Source organism: Erpetoichthys calabaricus, chromosome 9 (genome assembly GCF_900747795.2).
Source record: "Erpetoichthys calabaricus chromosome 9, fErpCal1.3, whole genome shotgun sequence".
NCBI classification, from domain to species: Eukaryota; Metazoa; Chordata; class Cladistia; order Polypteriformes; family Polypteridae; genus Erpetoichthys; species Erpetoichthys calabaricus.
The window spans coordinates 14,599,746-14,621,560 of NC_041402.2; the positions used below are offsets into that span (position 1 = coordinate 14,599,746).

General features: G+C 42.9%; 1 protein-coding gene across 1 annotated transcript in view; it reads right to left on the reverse strand.

The window, feature by feature from the left end:
* LOC114657374 (protein crumbs homolog 2-like) overlaps window positions 1-21,454 on the reverse strand; it is a 309,325-nt gene extending 287,871 nt beyond the window's left edge. The window contains exon 1 of the mRNA XM_051931950.1: window positions 21,332-21,454. Coding sequence (XP_051787910.1) covers window positions 21,332-21,365 — 34 coding nt within the window. The 5' untranslated portion in view covers window positions 21,366-21,454. The remainder of the gene's footprint in view (window positions 1-21,331) is intronic.
* Window positions 21,455-21,815: the final 361 nt, after the last annotated feature.

Genomic DNA, 21,815 nt, shown 5'->3' on the forward strand with positions numbered 1-21,815 from the left:
GGAAGCTTCACTTGAGACCGATTGCCAGGGTGCAGTGTGGAGCAGTCACTTCTGGGGGAGGTGGGGGTTTTTGGTGATAAAATCTAATCACTTTACCAAGGCAGGATTAAGACCCCCCATGGGCCCCAGGGTATCAAAGTGACAAAATTCCCCACCCCCTCACCTCTCCTCACTACCCCCACCAGGCTCTGCTTGGGACAAAGACACATTTTTCCTTGATTTTCCCCCACTGTCTGCTCCACAGTTTAACATTATAAATCAAAGAATTCAGATTTGTGATTAAAGTGCACATTGCAGATTTTCATTTAAGGGGATTTGCATACATTTCAGTCACCACACTTTTCATACACAGACACCCGACCATTTCAGGTCACCATAATGTTTGGGACAATTGGTGTCACAGGTGTTTGTGATTCCTCAGGTGTGTTTCACGGCTTCATTAGTGCAGGCATAAGATACCTCAGCTTGTTCTACCCTTTGGAGATGGGGCATCACAAACATTTATAATAATACATTTTAATACAACAAATGTTTGTGGTGTGCCATCTGTTAGAATGTCAAATGCAATGCTTTTTATTACTACAAATGTTTGTGGTGCACCATCTGTTGGAATGACAAATGCAATGCATTTTATTACTACAAATGTTTATGCAATGCATTTTATTACTACAAATGCTTGTGGTACGCCATCTGTTGAAATGACAAATGAAATGCATTTTACAACTACAAATGTTTGGTGTGCGCCATCCATTGGAATGACAAATGCAAAGCATTTTGTTACTACAAATGTTTGTGGGGCGCCATCTGTTGAAATGACAAATGCAAAGCATTTTACTATTTCAAATGTTTATGACGCACTCTCTGTTGGAATGACAAATGCAATGTATTTTATTACTACAAATGCTTGTGGTGCGCCATCTGTTGAAATGACAAATGAAATGCATTTTACAATTACAAATGTTTGGTGTGCGCCATCCATTGGAATGACAAATGCAATGTATTTTATTACTACAAATATTTGTGGTGCACCATCTGTTGGAATGATAAATGCGATGCATTTTGTTACTACAAATGTTTGTAGTGTGTCATCTGTTGGAATGACAAATGTAATGTATTTTATTACTACAAATGTTTGTGGTGCACCATCTGTTGGAATGACAAATGCAATGTATTTTATTACTACAAATGTTTGGGTGCACCATCTGTTGAAATGACAAATGCAATGCATTTTATTACTACAAATGTTTGTAGTGTGTCATCTGTTGGAATGACAAATGCAATGCATTTTATTACTACAAATGTTTGTGGTGCACCATCTGTTGAAATGACAAATGCAATGCATTTTATTACTACAAATGTTTGTAGTGTGTCATCTGTTGGAATGACAAATGTAATGTATTTTATTACTACAAATGTTTGTGGTGCACCATCTGTTGGAATGACAAATGCAATGTATTTTATTACTACAAATGTTTGTGGTGCACCATATGTTGGAATGACAAATGCAATGCATTTTATTACTACAAATGTTTGTAGTGTGCCATCTGTTGGAAGCACAAATGCAATGCATTCTACAATTACAAATATTTGTGGTGTGCCATCTGTTGAAATGACAAATGCAATGTATTTTATTACTACATGCACTACTAAATTTATTCCAAGAGATGGTGCACTGCTAACGTTAACACTAAGGTCTACGTTGATTACTTAGATTTCAAACAGGTAGCCCAGTTAGTATAAAAAAAGTATAATATATTAGCTTCCAGAACCACATAAATTCCACAGCACTTGGAAAGAACTATTTACTAAAAATCTTTAACTTTCTGTCCATCTGTACAAAGGTGTGGAGATCCTGTTAAAAATGCTGCAACATGTGCGCAGGTTTCATCAGCCCATTATTTACAGCCAAAAAACAAATCACACATTTCTATATTTAAGGACTCTATTTCTCTTAATTTTATATCAGCCTTATGAAAGTGTGCATTATTGTATTTGAACAATTTATGCATTATTTTCCTATTCTTTATTATTCATATTCACATTCATTATTATTTATTATTCATTATTTTTCTTCCATCCATCCATCCATCCTCTTCCGCTTATCCAAGGTCGGGTCACGGGGGCAGCAGCTTGAGCAGAGATGCCCAGACTTCCCTCTCCCCGGCCACTTCTTCTAGCTCTTCCGGGAGAATCCCAAGGCGTTCCCAGGCCAGCCGAGAGACATAGTCCCTCCAGCGTGTCCTGGGTCTTCCCCGGGGCCTCCTCCCGGTTAGACGTGCCCAGAACACCTCACCAGGGAGGCGTCCAGGAGGCATCCTGATCAGATGCCCGAGCCACCTCATCTGACTCCTCTTGATGCGGAGGAGCAGCAGCTCTACTCTGAGCCCCTCCCGGATGATTGAGCTTCTCACCTTATCTTTAAGGGAAAGTCCAGACACCCTGCGGAGGAAACTCATTTCAGCCGCTTGTATTCGCGATCTCGTACTTTCGGTCACTACCCATATCTCATGACCATAGGTAAGGGTAGGAACATAGATCGACTGGTAAACTGAGAGCTTTGCCTTACGGCTCAGCTCCTTTTTCACCACGACAGATCGATGCAGAGCCCGCATCGCTGTGGACGCCGCACCGATCCGCCTGTCGATCTCACGCTCCATTCTTCCCTCACTCGTGAACAAGACCCCGAGATACTTGAACTCCTCCACTTGAGGCAGGATCTCGCTCCCAACCCTGAGAGGGCACTCCACTCTTTTCCTGCTGAGGACCATGGTCTCGGATTTGGAGGTGTTGATTCCCATCCCAGCCGCTTCACACTCGGCTGCGAACCGATCCAGAGAGAGCTGAAGATCACGGCCTGATGAAGCAAACAGGACAACATCATCTGCAAAAAGCAGTGACCCATCCTGAGTCCACCAAACCGGACCCTCTCAAAATTATTTTTCTTATTGAATTTTAACTGTTTATTGTATCTAATTTTTGTTATGTTTCTTCGCATGTAACTACTTCTTTGACATCAACTTGCAAAGCACTTTCAGCCCCATTGTTTGCCTACAAATGTGCTACAGAAATAAATGTTGTTGTTGTTGTTGTCAACAAAAGGGGTGGTTCTTTATGCTAAATATCACACTTTCTGCAAATATAGGACACGTGTGTGCATAAAACTTGTGTATTTGAAGTTAAATTAGTTATATAAAGTAGACTTCCAAATGAGTTGATTTTTTTGAGTGAGTGTGGCAATGCAAGTCTTTATCTCAGTAAAGAATATAAAAAACTAGCCATGTGCGCCCAACTACATTGAGTGTGTTAAAGTTGTCTGTGAAGGGCTCCCTGTTTAAATGCGGCTGCCAGTTGTGAACTGGGCCCTTCGTCGCACAGCATTATGATTTTTCATAAGGGAAACAAAATTAGAAAACAAAACCCTTGGACATTGATTCGATAGGAACGGCCTACTCGGAATCACTGTCCGAATAGTAATTATGTGGTGGTGGAGGAGCATTTCTGCTTCTCTCTGTTCACAGTCCGTCTCGTTTTCATGACGCTGTCGTTTCCTGTCACGATCTCTTCTCAACCTTTCTCCAATCTTGCAGGCTGCTTTGTGGCAATCCAAAGAGTAAGGAAGAACCAATGCTTCTTTCTTGAACTTCAAACGCCGACTGATGGAAAATCACAGGAGTGTGCCCGACTTATATACTCTGACTGCCGACTCCAAGAAGTGGGTGAACATTCGATTTGGACGAAGTGCTGCCAACGACGGTCGATAGGAACACAATAAACCAGTCTCGACAACGAAGCCGGTGTCTACGCCAGATCTAAACACAAAGAGTGGTGTCGACGCCAGATCTAAACACAGAGTGGTATCGACAGTGTTTGTAAACAAAAGTAACAACCAAGGTGTTGTGTATTCAGCCAGTACAAACAGCACATAGTCTCCTTTAGTTCAATCCTCTTTAATCACCACACTCCAACCTCATTCAACGATCCTCCCCCTCACTTCCTCTCCTCCTCCATCACTACTGCCCTCTACTGAACATAGCAGGAACACCACACAAGGCAGTGAATTCACGGACAAACAAAGATCAAGATCCAAATGAAGATTATATATAAAGATTCATCTGTCCAGCTCAAAAACAGCATTGACGATTCCAGTGTCAAGACATTTTTTGATTACTCATACCAAAAAAAAAAAAAAACTAAATAAATAAACACATAAAAATATAGAAAGTAGCTTTGTGTTTAGCTAAAACCTGAAGGCAATGCCAAAGGTGGTGAACTCTTCTGTACGTATTTTGGGTCCAGTCGTTTCTCCAAGATGTCCTCTTGTCCATTTGGCGTGAGTGTGTGGAGAAATCACGTCACAGGATAATCCCAGATGTCACAACTGAAAAAATTGTGTTGGCTTAACTGACCATTGGCATTGCACAAAATAACTCTTTCATGTTGTGTTCTCCTTCATGTTCCGTGTCTAATGCATATTGTGTGTTGAGCTTAATCACCACGTCCCGAGTAAATCTAAAAAACGGATTTTATTGAGTAGAAGATACTGACCCCAAGATCAAGTTCAAGTATCTTGGGGTCTTGTTCACGAGTGAGGGAAGAATGGAATGTGAGATCGACAGGCGGATCGGTGTGGCGTCCGCAGTGATGCGGGCTCTGCATCGGTCTGTCGTGGTGAAAAAGGAGCTGAGCCATAAGGCAAAGCTCTCAATTTACCAGTCGATCTATGTTCCTACCCTCACCTATGGTCATGAGCTATGGGTAGTGACCGAAAGAACGAGATCGCGAATACAAGCGGCCGAAATGAGTTTCCTCCGCAGGGTGTCTGGGCTCTCCCTTAAAGATAGGGTGAGAAGCTCAGTCATCCGGGAGGGGCTCAGAGTAGAGCCGCTGCTCCTCCGCATCGAGAGGAGTCAGATGAGGTGGCTCGGGCATATGATCAGGATGCCTCCTGGATGCCTCCCTGGTGAGGTGTTCCGGGCACGTCCAACCGGGAGGAGGCCCCGGGGAAGACCCAGGACATGCTGGAGGGACTATGTCTCCCGGCTGGCCTGGGAACGCCTCGGGATTCTCCCGGAAGAGCTAGAAGAAGTGGCCGGGGAGAGGGAAGTCTGGGCATCTCTGCTCAAGCTGCTGCCCCCGCGACCCGACCTCGGATAAGTGGAAGAGGATGGATGGATGGATGGATGGATGAAGATACTGACTCTCATACCTAAGCAATGCCTGTTGAGATAAAGAATAATTCTTTTCAGTGTAATAAATATCCATTAAATGTTTTTGAAATGCCTATGACACTTTTCGGTCCAAAAGGTGATACATAACAGAGAATTTTTTAGGTTGCATATTTGCACCAAGTAAAAGAAAAGACCGGAAAGAGCATCGTGCATTTGGGTTCAGCGTTGTTTGGGGCGTCTTATCTCCTGCAGGCGACTCGCTGTCTTCCATATTGTTGTTCCCGTCTGCTTCCATGTTCTATGACTGCATGTTGTGGCTAGAAACGTCGATGTTTGCCCTCTCCTGACATTCAGTAAGGCCATTCTTATTAGTCTTTATTTTAAGGCTTGTTTAAATTCTCATTTTGATTCTTATTTTTTTAAATAACAGCAAAACAGCTCTTTTTGATTCCATCTCTCTGTTTTTAACTTTGATTTTTATTTTTTCTCACTTTTGATTGAGCAGCGTTGTTGGTGAGGCCAGCAGGGGGCGCTTAGCCTGTGGTCTAAATGTGGACCGCAATGTCCCAGTGCAGTGACAGGGACACTGTGCTGTAAACATGGCGCCGTTCTTCGGATGAGATGGAAAACTGAGGTCTTGACTCTCTATGGTCATAAAAGATCCCCTGGGCGTCCTTTGTAAAGAGTGGTGTGTATCCTGATTTCCTGGCTAAACTGCCCACCACAGCCTAATCATCCCACCCACCTCTCTCTCTCTCTCTCTCTCACCCCTTCACCGCCTAACAGCTAATGTGTGGTGAGCGTCCTGGCACAAAAATGGCTGCCGCTGCATCATCCAGGTGGGTGCTGCACATTAGTGGTGCTTGAAGTGGCTCCCCACTTTGAGTAGCGAGAAAACGCAATATAAATGTAAAGAATTATTTTTATTACTTATGATCTACGTGGACATCTTCTATTTTGCTACACTCACCAAAATGATGGTGCCAGTCTGGTTCTTCAGAGCGCTGCCATAGATGATCCATTTTTGGTGCCCATTAGACCCATCCAAATGAAAGACCCTTTCATTTCTTTAGATCCGTTATCTGTCCCATACAGTAAATAAGAATGACTAGATGGTAACACATTTGTCAGATACCAGTGGGTCCTGATTTAAAAGGACTCTCGCTGCACATAATCACACAGGCTCAGTTCAGGTTTTCTTCATCTGTTAGAGTCCTGATGGGTAGCCTACCAAACATTAAAGATTTGGGGTTTCTTCTACATAAAATGCCACCAATGCAACATTATTTCTAAGACAGAATAGGGGATCCATTTTTGGTTCCCATTTGACCTATCCACATGAACATTCCAGAAAGACCCTTTTATCTCTTTAGATCTGTTACACGTCCCATACAATAAATAAGAATGACTAGATGGTAACAGACTCGCCAGATACAGACTCGCTTCTTCATCTATTAGTGTCCTGATGGGTAGCCTACCATACATCAAAGATTTGGGGCTTCTTCTACATATTAGGAAGATTTACAAAGCACAAAGAACCCATCCCAGAGTGAAACGGCGCTTAGTGGATCCATTGTAAAGAACTCTTCACAGAATGAAACTGTCAAGCAATGGAGCCAATGGAGCCAAAGGACCAATTTTACATGCAAAGAACCCGTCCCAGAGTGAAACAGCACTTGGTCAAGCAGCGGCTCTGTGAGGAAACACACAAACCAGTAAAGAACCATAAAATGCCAGCATAGTGGATCCATTTTTGGTTCCCATTAGACCCATCCACATGAACGTTCCAGAAAGACCCTTCTATTTCTTTAGATCCGTTACATGTCCCATACATGCCACCAATGCAACGTTATTTCTAAGACAGCAAAGGGTATCCATTTTTGGTTCCCATTAGACCCATCCACATGAACGTTCCAGAAAGACTTTATTTCTTTAGATCCGTTATCCGTCCCATACATTAAATAAGAATGACTAGATGGTAACAGACTTGCCAGATACCAGTAGGTCCTGATTTAAAATAACTGCCGCTGCACACAATCACACAGGCTCAGGTCAGGGCTTCTTCATCTGTTAGTGTCCTGATGGGTAGCCTGCCATACATTAAAGATTTTAGGGTTTCTTCTACATATTAGGACACATTTCAAAGCACAAAGGACCAACTTTACATGCAAAGAACCCGTCCCAGAGTGAAACGGCGCTTGGTCAAGTCGCGGCTCTGTGAGGAAACACACAAAACCAGTAAAGAACCATAAAATGCCACCAATGCAACGTTATTTCTAAGACAGCAAAGGGTATCCATTTTTGGTTCCCATTAGACCCATCCACATGAACGTTCCAGAAAGATTTTTTTATTTCTTTAGATCCGTTACGCGTCCCATACATTAAATAAGAATGACTAGATGGTAACAGACTCGCCAGATACCACTAGGTCCTGATTTAAAATGACTGTCGCTGCACACATTCACACAGGCTCAGGTCAGGGCTTCTTCATTTGTTAGAGTCCTGATGGGTAGCCTGCCATACATTAAATATTTTGGGGGTTTTTCTACATATTAGGAAGATTTACAAAGCACAAAGGACCAAATTTACATGCAAAGAACCCGTCCCAGAGTGAAACGGCACTTGGTCAAGCAGCGGCTCCGTGAGGAAACACACAAACCAGTAAAGAACCATAAAATGCCACCAATGCAACGTTATTTCTAAGACAGCATAGAGGATCCATTTTTGGTTCTCATTAGACCCATCCACATGAACGTTCCAGAAAGACCCTTTTATTTCATTAGCTCCGTTACATGTCCCATACATTAAATAAGAATGACTAGATGGTAACAGACTCGCCAGATACCGGTGGGTCCTGATCTAAATGGACTCTTGCCGCACACAATCACACAGGCTCAGTTCCGGTTTTCTTAAAACTCTGCTGGTGTCCTCCAGCCTACCAAACATTAAAGGCTTCAGTTTTTTTTTTTTTAGACATATCCGGATGTTTTTCAAAACCCAAAGAACCCACCCCAGGATGAAATGGCACTTTGTTAAGTAATTGTTCTGTGAAGAGCCACACAACCCATCAAAGAACCGTACGGGATCATCACAGCCACGGTTTTCAAACTGTGGTACGCGTACCACTGGTGGTACTTCAAGTCATGCCAGGTGGTACTCGTGTGGTCCTTTATTTTCCACGAATCGATGTTGCTAGAATGCCAATATGTTGCATATAATCATATATAGTATAAGTATATTACTGTAAATGTGTGGAAGACTCCAAGCCGGCTTTTATTAGGCACTTTAACGTCATAATTATAGTCATTATAGTGATTATAGTGACTTTTTCTTCAAAACAACACAGGCGTAAATTAACGATTCACTGACAGTGGTACTTCAGTTTACTGGTCCTCGCGGAGTGGTACTTGTTCAAAAAAGTTTGAAAATCGTGGCATTAGAGGACCATTGTCCATGTATGCTCTTAAAAATGATGGTCCTATGTGGACCCTTTACCAGGTTGTGTGGCTCCATTGCTTGACAGTTTCATTCTGTGAAGAGTTCTTTGCATAAGAAATTGAATCTTTGGGCTTTGAAAAGATTGGACAAAACAGAAATCTGTAAAGCACCTTTGGCCACCTCGCAGGAAACTAACAGAAGAAGAAGAAAACCTCAACTGAGCCCATAGACTTCAAAATAAAGTGGACCAGAGTGGTTCTTCAGAGCGATGCCATAGGGGAAAGACCCCCCAACCCCCCCATCCACGTGAAGGTTCCAGAAAGAGTCCTGATGGGTAGCCCGCCATACATTAAAGATTTTGGAGTTTCTTGTACATATTAGGACATCTTTCAAAGCACAAAGGACCAACTTCACATGCAAAGAACCCATCCCAGAATAAAACGGCACTTTGTCAAGTAATGGTTCTGTGAAGAAACACACAGCCCAGTAAAGTGCTGTTAATGAACTGGCATTTTTAAGAGTGCATGCCACTGTGTGCAGCAAGAATCCTTTTAAAAAGAGGAACCCACTGGTGGTCCACAAATCTGTAACCCTCGATTCACAGGTATTTATGGAGTTTGTTACAGATGTACACAAAGAACAGTTCTTTCCGGAAACCACCTTGTGGATGGGTCTTTTGGGATCCCCAAAGTGGTCCCCTATGAAGTGTCTTTATTTTGAAGAGTGTAGATTGGTTGGTAAGCTTATGTAAGTGCGCCCTGTGATGAGACCACCTTGAGGTTTGCTTTCTGCCTAGTGACAGATCCTGCTAGGATGTGGGTGGAAATCAGAAAATGTGGAGGAAAATCCAAGCAGACCCAAGAGGTAGGTGCTAGCTCCGCACAGCTTGTGTTCAGTACAGCACAAGATTTGAATCCATGGTCCCTATAGCTACAGTATAAGCAAGAAGCACTAATAAGCAAACCACAGTGCCAGCTCCATGTTTGACTGTCAACAGTCAGGGTTTATAGGGTCAGCAGACCACAGAATCCAAGGAAATTCTTACTTGCATGTGCAACTCAACACACAATAAGTCTCCACTCTCCAGCACCATGGTCAGTGAATTTAAACAACCTTCAGCCACATCACTAGCACTTCAGAGGAGGTTATTGACCTGAAGCGGAGCGCATTCAGGCCCAGCCAGTACTTGGATGGGAGACCATCTACGAAAAGCTTGGGTTGCTCCTGAAAGAGGTGTTGGTGAGGCCAGCAGGGGGAGCTTACCCTGTGGTCTGTGTGTGGATCTCAATGCTCCAGTGCAGTGATGGCAATACTGTGCTGTAAAAATGGTGCGTCGTTCAGATGAGACGTAAAACCGAGGTCCTGACTCTCTGCAGTCACAAAAGGTCCCAGGATGTCCTTCGAAAACAGTAAGGTGTACCCTGAAGTCCTGGCTAAACTGCCCACCATGACCTCGTCCACTCTGACCTCCTAGTCACCTCTCTCACCCCTTCATCATCTAATAGCTAATGTCTGGTGGGCTGCTGTCGTAACATCCAGGTGAATGCTGGACATTGGTGGTAGCTCCATAACTGTCTATATAAAGCATTTTGACGTGTCTACAAAAGCAGCACATAAGTAAATGCAACTAATGAACTAATTCAAAACTTCTGAAAAATCTCAGAAGATAATTAAAATGGAAGGATCGAAGAAAGGAACTTGTCTGGAGAAAGATTTTATCATGGCTGGACAAGGGGGACAGTGGATGATAGAAAAGCATCGAGCTAAAAGATGGTGACAAGTGACCCCCTACTACATAGTTCATAAATCAAGCATTAACATTGACAGGAGAGGATGTCACTGAATGAGGGGGCTGCGGGGAGCATAGAGGAACCCTCATTTTGTCAGCAGCATGGACAGAATCTACTGTATGTGGAGTTTGCAGTTTGCCCAGGTCTGTTGTTGGGTGCCCCCTGCTTACACATGCTAAAGCTTAACTGGGAAACCTGAACGGACCTAAATATGTGAAGGACTGGCGTCCCATTCAGAGCTGGACTCAGTCCTGCATCCAGTGTTGTTGACACAGCCTTCTGCTCCTCATAAGTGTAGAAGGAAGATAGATAACTTACAAAATGAGGAGAGCTGCTTTATCCGTGGTGTATTTATAAGACAGTTCAAATGGGAGGCACAAGGTAAACATTTCTCTATCATGTCTGATAATACAAAAAAAAATCAATAAGCAGGTATTCATAAAAAACAAGAAAAAAAAATCACAATGACAATTTGAACTGAAGTGAAAAGCCACACCGTCCGTATGTCAAGGGACACAACTAAAACACCGCGTCTTTCAGTCTTTGTCTAATATTAGAACCATATTTGAAAAAGTCATAAGAACAACAGAGCAGCACAGTGGTTACTCTTGCTGCCTCGTAGCTCATGAGTCTGGGCTCAAATTGAAGTCCAGGCACTGACTATGCGCACAGCCTCCCCATCTCTATGTGCATTTTCACTGTCTGGTTCTCTCCTTGCTTCCTGTAGCCGTGTTTGTGAGGCTAACTTTAAGTTGATCCCCCGTGTGTACATTTCCCTGCACCTTTTTTTAGCTTTTATAGTCAGGAAAGGCATCCGGCCATAAAAGATCAAGCCAAAACCTCTACTGGAGATGTCTAGGCAACAGAAATTGCTACCACATATAAAAATGGAAATAGCTGCAGAAGAAGAGAAAGAACAAGCAGAAAAGCAAGAATAAGAAGAACAAGAAGAGCAACAAGAACAAGAACAAGAATAAGAGCAGCAAGAGTAAAAAGAGCAGCAAGAGCAAGAAGAAGAGCAACAAGATCAAGAAGAAGAGCAGCAAGAACAAGAAGAGCAGCAAGAGCAAGAAGAGCAGCAAGAGCAAGAAGAGCAGCAAGAACAAGAAGAGCAGCAAGAACAAGAAGAGCAGCAAGAACAAGAAGATGAACAACGAGAACAAGAAGAAGAGCAGTAAGAACAAGGAGAGAAACAAGAACAAGGAGAGCAGCAAGAACAAGAACAACACGAAGAAGAACAGCAAGAACAAGAAGAAGAGCAGCAAGAAAAAGAAGAACAGCAAGAACAAGAAGAAGAGCAGCAAGAACAAGAAGAACAACAAGAAGAGCAGCAAGAAAAAGAAGAACAGCAAGAACAAGAAGAACAAGAAGAAGAGCAGTAAGAACAAGAAGAACAAGAAGAAGAGTAGCAAGAACAAGAAGAACAAGAAGAAGAGCAGCAAGAGCAAGAAGAAAAGCAAGAAGAAGAACAGCAAGAACAAGAAGAACAGCAAGAGCAACAACAGCAAGAACAAGAACAAGTAGAACAAGACGAGCCAGAACAAGAACAAGAAGAGCAGCAAGAACAAGAAGAAGAGCCATTGTTATCAGGTGTAGAGACTACTGTGAAACTCATGATTCCTGCCTTACATTCAGTGCAGCTGGGATGATTCAGACACGCTATAATCCTGAATAAAGGTATTTTCCCACCACAGGAACTTTGTTCTCATGAACCAATGAGCTCCTATACAGTACGATGTAGTCCCGGGGTCACTTGTGGTCCCTTGCCACTTTTGTGTGTTGTGTTCCCACTGCACCACAGGCACTGTAACTTTTATGCAAAATATGTGACGTGCAAAGAAGAATGATGCGGTGCAAAGTGTGGTGTGACCAGGAGTTCATGGGGGACCCCTGCACTTTATTGCTCCAGAGCAATCATGATTTCACAGGGGAGATTATTACTTCATGGCACGGTGGCGCAGTGGGTAGCGCTGCTGCCTCGCAGTTGGGTGATCTGGGGACCTGGGTTCGCTTCTCAGGTCCTCCCTGCGTGGAGTTTGCATGTTCTCCCCGTGTCTGCGTGGGTTTCCTCCGGGCGCTCCGGTTTCCTCCCACAATCCAAAGACATGCAGGTTAGGTGGATTGGCGATTCTAAATTGGCCCTAGTGTGTGCTTGGTGTGTGTGTGTGTGTCCTGCGGTGGGTTGGCACCCTGCCCGGGATTGGTTCCTGTCTTGTGCCCTGTGTTGGCTGGGATTGGCTCCAGCAGACCCCCGTGACCCTGTGTTCGGATTCAGCGGGTAGGAAAATGGATGGATGGATGGAGATTATTACTTCAATGCGGTGCACTAGGGAGGTGGCTATGAAGGGAAATGCAGTGCAACGTTTGGCATGATCTGGAGTTCATGGGGGACCCCCTATGGACCTTATTGGTTCAAAGAAATTGTGATCTCATTGGGGAAATTATTGCTTCGATGCAGTGCATGGTGCAGTGTGCCAGGAAGGCAGCTATGACGAGTGCTGCAGTGCGAAGTGTGGCATGACTGGGAGTTCATGAGGGACACCGGACCTTATTGCTTCAAAGCAATTGTGACTTCATGGGGGAGATTATTGCTTTGATGCAGCACACTAGGGAGGTGGCTATAAAGAGTGATGTGGTGCGAAGTGAGGTGTGATCGGGAGTTTGGGAGGGTTATCCCTGCAGCTTATTGTTTTGAAGTAATCATGATTTCAAGGGGGAGACTATTGCTTCAATAGGCGCACCAAGGAGGCGGCTATGAAGAGTGATGTGGTGCGAAGTGAGGTTTGAATGGGAGTTCATGGGGGACCCCCCTAGACTTCATGGGGAAAGTGTTTACTGCTTTGATGGTGTGTGAAGAGCGATGCAGTGTGAAGTGCAATACAAGTGGGAGCTCAAGGGGGGACCCCCCCCTCCAAACCTCCCAGAGATCAAGCCGGCCATTCAATTATTTAAAACGGGCTCCTGATTGTTAAGCCGCGGATCTGCCATTCCACAATCTTCAAATAGAAAAACTGCAATGAAAGCCCAGGTGTCAGTAAGCACAGCTTCCTACACCATGAAAGAGAACTGAAACTCTGACAGGGACAGGAAGACAGAATCAGAAGACAAATTTGTGAGAGTCAACAGCTCACGTGAGGGGCGCCTAACAGGACAGCAATCGAAGTAAGCAAGTGTCACCACTTTCAACAGTGAAGAGAAAACAGGTCAAGTGACAGTAAGAAAGCCATTGCTAAAAATGCAAAATGAGATAAAGACACTTGGCTGGGCCAGGCACCATTGCCAGTCTCAACGAACTCTGACATTAAAGCACTGAACAAATAAACAATGAAGCTGTTGTCCTTTGAGGTGCCTTTCACACAAGCTGTTGACTGTCAGAAACTCATCTGTTGCTGTCAGAGTTTCCTTTGGTTTCTGAGTTCCTTTTAATGGCATAAGAAGCTGCACCTGCTGCTATATTGGCTTTCTTTGCAGTTTCTCTAAAACGAGAGACCTACACTTTTAAGGGCTATAACAGTCCATCTTCCTTTGTTAACTGCCTTTTTTCTCACCATTATGATAGCAGTATACAGTGCAATATCATGCAGATAATGCTTCAGAGGGTGTAGCAACTTAGTTTTTTCCAACGTTGCTTTTAAACGGCTAGACAGTTTGTAAGGAATCATCAATAGTTGGGACACCTGTAGGAATTGTTTGCATCAGCTTGATGCAACTTGAAGTGTTTAAAATGTTGATAAAAACTGTAAAAATGGGGGTGTTGTAAAACTTCTGACTGGTAGCGTATGTGAATCTCTCTACTCTTGTCATCTATTGACCTTTATATTGCAATCTGGTCACCAATCTTCACCCATTTTGTTTTGGCTATCCTTATATTTAATCCCAAGTTCCTCTGATTCCGATCCGGATACTCTCAATTTATACCTGCTGCCAGAAGCGCCGTATCATTCGCGTATTTAAGATCTCTTCTCGCTGACTGCCGATATCTAGTACCGCCACTATTATTTACACCAGGGGTTCTCAAACTCGGCCCTGGGGACCCACTGTGGCTGCAGGTTTTTATTCCAACCAGCTCCATAATCAGTGACAAATCCTGATAACTCTGAGCTCATTTAATTAGCTGCTATTCTTTTTCTCTTATGCTACATTCAGAAAAGCACAGCAGCCTGATTTTTACATTAAGAAATATTTCTGTTTTTGCTACAGATTTAAATGCTTAACTCTCTTTTGTTGATTTCCTTATATTTTGCCCTTTCTCTGTGCAGTTTTCCCCCTTCGCTGTATCTTAATAATGACAATTAAAAACAAGCATAGCAGACACCCAGGCAAACAACACAGAACCAAGCGTCAGACCCACTAATTAGTAAATAATGGATTACTAAACAATTACAATACCTGGAAAAGTAAAATGAAAATACCGTTAAAAAGAAAAAAAAATACATTGTGCCCATATAACTGCTTGGTACATCTTAATACCTTTTTTTAACCAAACTTAGTTTTCTAATTTCTATATTGTACCCAAAACACAGAACCTGGGAAATAACACATCACTTAATTAGCCCAGGAGTCCAATTAAAAACAGAAGCTGGTTGGAACAAAAACCTGCAGCCACACACAGGGGGTCCCCCAGGAGCGAGTTTGGGAAGCACTGGTCTGTTTCACCAACTCCCTCAGGCCATGACATGGTGACAGAATACATCCTTGTCTCGACTCCAAACCACTGAGACCTCTCTTTTGTAATTCTCATGTACACTTCTGTGTTTGTAAATTTTATCTATTGTTATTTATTTTACCCAGAGCCTAAAAAGACAACACCATCACATGACATGTAAAAGGTCCAGCATAAGATCATTCAATCCATAAGAAGTCACAGAGAAGACCCGCATGATGCGCCTTCATTGAAGCGGACTGACAGGAAGAGCTAACCATACGGCAGAATCGGCATCAGTACCACTGGGTACCGAAGATGCAATTCTGATTTTTCTTCTTTCAGCTGCTCCTGTGAGGGGTTGCCACAGCGGATCATCTTCTTCCATATTTTTCTGTCCTCGTCATCTTGCTCTGTCACACACATCACCTGCATGTCTTCTCTCACCACATCCATAAACCTTCGCTTAGGCCTTCCTCTTCTCTTCTTGCCTGGCAGCTCTATCCTTAGCATCCTTCTCCCAATATACTCAGCATCTCTCCTCTTCACATTTCCAAACCAACGCAATCTCGTCTGACTTTGTCTACCAACTGTCCAACCTGAGCTCACTCTCTAATGTCCTCATTTCTAATCCTGTCCATCCTTGTCACACCCAATGCACATCTTAGCATTTTTAACTCTGCCACCTCCAGCTCTGTCTCCTGCTTTCTGGTCAGTGCCACCGTCTCCAACCCATATAACATAGCTGGTCTCACTACCGTCCTGTAGACCTTACCTTTCACTCTTGCTGATACCCGTCTGTCACAAATCACTCCTGACACTCTTCTCCACCCATTCCACCCTGCCTGCACTCTCTTCTTCACCTCTCTTCCACAATTCCCATTACTCTGTACTGTTGATCCCAAGTATTTAAACTCCTCCACCTTCGCCAACTCTACTCCCTGCATCCTCACCATTCCACTGACCTCCCTCTCATTCACACACATGTATTCTGTCTTGGTGGTCCTACTGACCTTCATTCCTCTCCTCTCTAAAGCATATCTCCAGCTCTCCAGGGTCTCCTCAACCTGCTCCCTAATTCTGAATGCATAGCAGAAACAATACAAGAAATAACAAATGAGTTCATTTCCAACCAAAAGAGATCAGTCACAATAAAAGGCTGAGGTCACTGTGGCCCTCCATGGGCTTAACCTGCCCAAGCGCAGGTGCATAGAAGGACTAAGACAGACAGATGATGTTACATACAGCGCCCTCCATAATGGAACAAAGACACATTTCTCTTTGATTTCCCCCTCTGCTCCATAGTTTAAAATGACAAATCAAACAATTCAGACATTGTGATTAAAGTGCACACATTGCTGACTTTCATTTAAGGGGATTTGTAGACAGTTTGGCCGCACAGCATTTGTTCTACATGATCCCCCCATTTCAGGGCACCATAATGTTTGGGACACAGCAATGGCAGGTCTATTAAAGCCGTCATATTTAGGACTTTGTCGCATATCTGCTTGAAGTCTGCGATTCATAGACATCATCAGGTGCTGAGGGTCTTCACTGGTGATGCTTTGCTATCTTCAGCTCTTGCTTATTTCGGGGGGCTTGTCTCCTTAAGTTTTCCCTTCAGCATATGGAAGGCCTGCTAAGTTGGATTTCATTTGGGTGACTGGCTTGGCCATTCCAGGCTTTTCCATTTTTTAGCCTTGATAAACTCCTGTGTGGCCTCAGCAGTATGTTTGGCTCTTTATCTTGTTGGAGGATGAAGTGCCGACCAGTGAGTATGGAGTCATCTACTGAACTTGAGCAGATCAGATGTTTCTACACACCTCAGGATTCATTGTGCCTCTGCCGTCAACAGTTCCATCATCAATGAAGAGAAGTGTGCCAGGACCTGTGGCAGCCATACATGCCCGAGCCATAACACCCCCAGTACCGCCATGTTTAACAGAAGAGGTGGTCTGCTTTGGATCTTAGGCAGTTCCATTTGGTCTCCACATTCTGCTCTTACCATCACTCTGATGAGGTTCATCTTTGTCTCGTTTGTCCATAAGACTTTTTCCCAGAACTCTGCAGGCTCTTTGAAGTCCTTTTTCACAAACTGTAATCTGCCCTTCTGTTTATGTGATTGTTCATCTTGCAATGTGGCTTCTGTATTTCTGTTCATGAAGTCTTCTGCTGATAGTCATCCCTGACACACACACATCGGCCCCCTGAAGTCTGTTTCTGGTCTGTCAGACAGGCGTTTGTGGCTTTTTCTTAACCATAGTAAGGATTCTTCTGTCCTCAGCAGTGGAGGTCTTTCTTGGCCTACCAGTACCTTTGTGATTATTGAGCCCACCAGTGTGTTCTTTCTTCTTCAAGATATTCCAGACAGCTAACTTAGATCATCCTAAGGTTTAACTGATGTCTCCAATGGTTTTATTCTCATTTTTCAGCCTCATAATGGCTTCTATGACTTCCTTTGGCACAGCTCTTATCCTCATGGTGAACAATGGCAACTACAGACTCGAAAGGGGAGAAGCAACTCAAGGTGTCTTATGAAGCAAAGAAACCCACCTGAGGAATCACAAACACCTGTAACGCCAACTGTCTCAAATATGATGGTGTCCTAAAATGGGGGGGACTGTGTAAAAAAAGTGTGGTGGGACTAAAATGTCGGCAAATCCCCTCAAAGGAATGTCAGCAATGTGTGCCCTTTAATCACAATGTCTAAATTGTTTGATTTGTCATTTTAAACTATGGAGTAGAGGGGACAATCAAGGAGAAATGTGTCTTTGTCCCAAACATTATGGCGGGCACTGTAGTTCAGGTCTGGATCTTTAATGAAAATATGAGACGTTGCCTTCAGAAAGTCTTCACATCCCCACTTTGTTCACATTTTGTCAATGCTGCAGCTTTGTGCTTAATTAATTTCAATTTCTTTCTTCCCCTTCATCCATCAACATTCAACACCCCAGAAGGACAAATTGAAAACAGGATATTAGAAGTGTTTGGAAATTTATTAGCAATTAAAAAACTGAAGTACCTCATTGACAGAAGAGTTCGGGACCTTTTGTTATGATGCTTGAAACTTTGCTCAGGTGCCCCCCATTCTACTGATCATCACCGAGTCCACCTTCAGCTCGATTGATTGGACTGATTAGGAAAGGCTCATAGCCGTCTGCTGAAGGTCCCCACAGGTGGTCAGAAACCAAGCCGTGAGGTCGAAGGAACTGCCGGCAGAACTTAGAGACAGGATGGTGTCAAGGCACAGATCTGGAGTAGGTAGGCCACAAAAAATGTCTGCAGCATTGAAGGTCCCTAACACCACAGCGGTCTCCATAATTCTTAAATGGAAGACGTCTGGAGTAACTGGGAGACTTCTTAGAGGTGGCCACTCTGCCAAACTGAGCAATCAAAAGAGAAGGGCCTTGGTGACCAAGACAGGTGACCATGAACCCAATGGTCAAGGTAGCTGAGCTCCAGAGATGAGAGAAACTTCCAGAAGGACAACTGTCATTGCAACGCTCCACTGATCTTGGGTTTATGATGGAGAGGACAAATGGAAGCCACTTATCAGGAAAAAGGTGGCTGATAGTTTGCAAAAAAAGCACCAAAAGGACCCAAAGACTGTCTGGTTTAATGAAATCAAACTTAGGGTTATGTCTGCCAATTCCAGTTCCATTGGTGTTGGGGGCAACATCATGTTAGGGGACTAGGGGGAATGTTATTTTTCAGCAGCAGGGACTGGAAGAGGAGACAGGGTTGAGAGAAAACCCAACAGAGCAAAGCACAGAGACATCCTGTCCTTTAATGAAAACCTGCTGCTGAGCGCTCTGGACCTCTGACTGGGCTGAAGGCTCACCTTCTAACAGGACAGGACAACAACTCAAAACACAAAGCAAAGACAACCCAGGAGGGGCTCTGTGAGCCCGGACTTGAGCCAAACCCATCAAACCTCTCTGGAGAAACCTGAAAACAGATACCCACCCACCTGGCATCCAACCTGCCAGAGAGCTTGAAAGGATCGGCAGAGAAGAACATCAGAGAATCCCCAAAGCTTGTAGTGTTACAGTACTGTATGGCCAAGAAGACCAAGGGCCTTCCATGAACTACAGCACTGAGTACACGGGCGGAGCATGGGGAGGGGGGTCTCAAAGGGATACTTCAGCTAGTTACTGTTCAGACATTTTCAGAAACTAAAATCCTGTTTATGCTATGTCATTCTGGGGTATCAAGTGTTTACCTGATGTGGAAAAAAAAAGAATTTAAAGATTTGATCAAAAGGCTGCAGAAGAACAAAACGTGAAAAACTGAGGGGGGTCTGAATATGCACTGAAGGCGCTGGATATTAATGTCTGACTTATCAGAGCAGGCGGCACACTTGTGTGGTGCTTAGCGCTGAGGCCTCAGGGCTCTTTAAGGCAGAACTGGGACGGCTGGTGACCCCCCTCTCTGAAGGCAGCATGTTTACTGTGTGACTGCGTTGGGTCTTTCTACAAGCATCTCAATTTTGCTCACACATCCTTAAAGTAAAGTAGGTAAAGCTAACTGGCAACATTAATATGGCTGGCTGTAACTTTGTTTGTGCCTGAATGTGCCTCGCTACTGGCACCTCATATGATACGGTGTGTGTATGAACAGATAGACAGTTGTGAAAGGCACTATATAAACAAGAGATAGATAGATAGATAGATAGATAGATAGATAGATAGATAGATAGATAGATAGATAGATAGATGTGAAAGGCACTATATAATAGAAAGATTGATAGATATATAAGGCACTATATAATAGTTGTGAAATGCACTATATAATGTATAGATGTGAAAGACACTATGATAGATAGATAGATAGATAGATAGATAGATAGATAGATAGATAGATAGATAGATAGATAGATATGAAAGGCACTATATAATAGAAAGATTGATGATATATAAGGCACTATATAATAGTTGTGAAATGCACTATATAATGTATAGATGTGAAAGACACTATGATAGATAGATAGATAGATAGATAGATAGATAGATAGATAGATAGATATGAAAGGCACTATATGATGATAGATAGATAGATAGATAGATAGATAGATAGATAGATAGATAGATAGATAGATGTGAAAGGCACTATATAATAGAAAGATTGATAGATATATAAGGCACTATATAATAGTTGTGAAATGCACTATATAATGTATAGATGTGAAAAACACTATGATAGATAGATAGATAGATAGATAGATAGATAGATAGATGTGAAAGCCACAATATAATAGATATGAAACACACTATATAATAGATGGAAAAGACACTATACTGTATAACAGATGAGAAAGACACTATTAATACATAGATAGACGTGAAAGGAGCTATATAGTAAATAAATAGAGAGATAAATAGATGGGCATGTGAAAGCCACCATATAACAGATGTGAAAGGCACCATATACAGTAATAGTTAAATGTGAAATGCACTATATGATAGATACTCGTAAATAGCACTACTTTAATCCTTTTGTTTCTGGAGTTTGCTTAATTCAAGACTGGAACCAGGCCAGAAGAAATGCCCAGATAGATCCATCTGTGCCCGTTTATGGGGGCCAGTTTCCATGACCGATAAACTTAACAGCAGATATGGGGGTGAAGATGAAAAACTCCGCCTATACGTTGAGTAGTGTATTACTGAAACCCAGATCATTGGAGTTACGAGGCAGCAGCACTTACCACTGCGCCACCCTGCCTTCTCGATATCGGACTTCTCAGGCTTCAAAATAACATCGAGATTAACATTAAATTGAAGGAGTATAGTTTATTAAAAATAAAACAATACTTTTTCTTGTTACCAGCAAAATAAGTCAAATATTACAACGCCTGAAAGTAACTACGCTATTTTACACATTAAAGTCACAGAGTGCAGCACTAAAATTATTCACCATCTTAAATTTTGCTATTCATTTAACACTTTCAAATTGAATTGAAGCGCATTTTAAAAACTACTTGATACAAATAGGCTTTTACACAACGATTTGTTTGTTTCTAATCATTACCAACCGCGGACTTCTTTGTTGCCTTGCCGTTTCAATTCAGCAAAATCTGACTTCAACTCCAATGTCCAAACCAACTCTCAAAAACAGCGCACTTTAGAAACAAAACTACGATTTAAAAAAAAAATCATAATAGATATCGCGATTTGACAAGCGGGATCTTGTTTAAACAGAAATGCGCCAATCCTTCAACCAGTTACAAAAAACAAATCCTGCAAAATGCTTTATTTGACGGCCGAGTAGAAGAAAAATGCAACAAATCCACCAACCTGAGATGAGCACGATTACAAGTTGCAGGAACATTTTGCGCCGTTTCCGCGGATCATCCTATCCGAGCACCGGAGACATCACGCCAAAGCACCTGTAATGTGCACATGTCCAGGAGCCTTCACTCTTGTGCTTTCGGACCAGCGCTAAGAGAAAAGAAAAGCGGTCAACTCGTGCGGTATTATGGGACTTGTAGTTCACGTAACGGAAGCTACCACCTACCGTTAAGCCTGGAAGAAGGGCACCTAGAGAGAGTATGAGTAATTTCTGCATTATTACAAGTAAATTTCATAAGTTATTACTGTTGCTATTATTTTGTATGTAAATTTATTTCACCTAAATGCTGCAAAGGATAAAGGCAAAGACAGGCTGATTGTTAAAGAGCTACAGTAGCTGTGCTAACTGTTTTAGAGGAAATCTGTCAGCCACAGAACAAGTACAATCAAGGCAAGGAGGTAAAGAGCTGGAAGTAAGGATAGATAGATA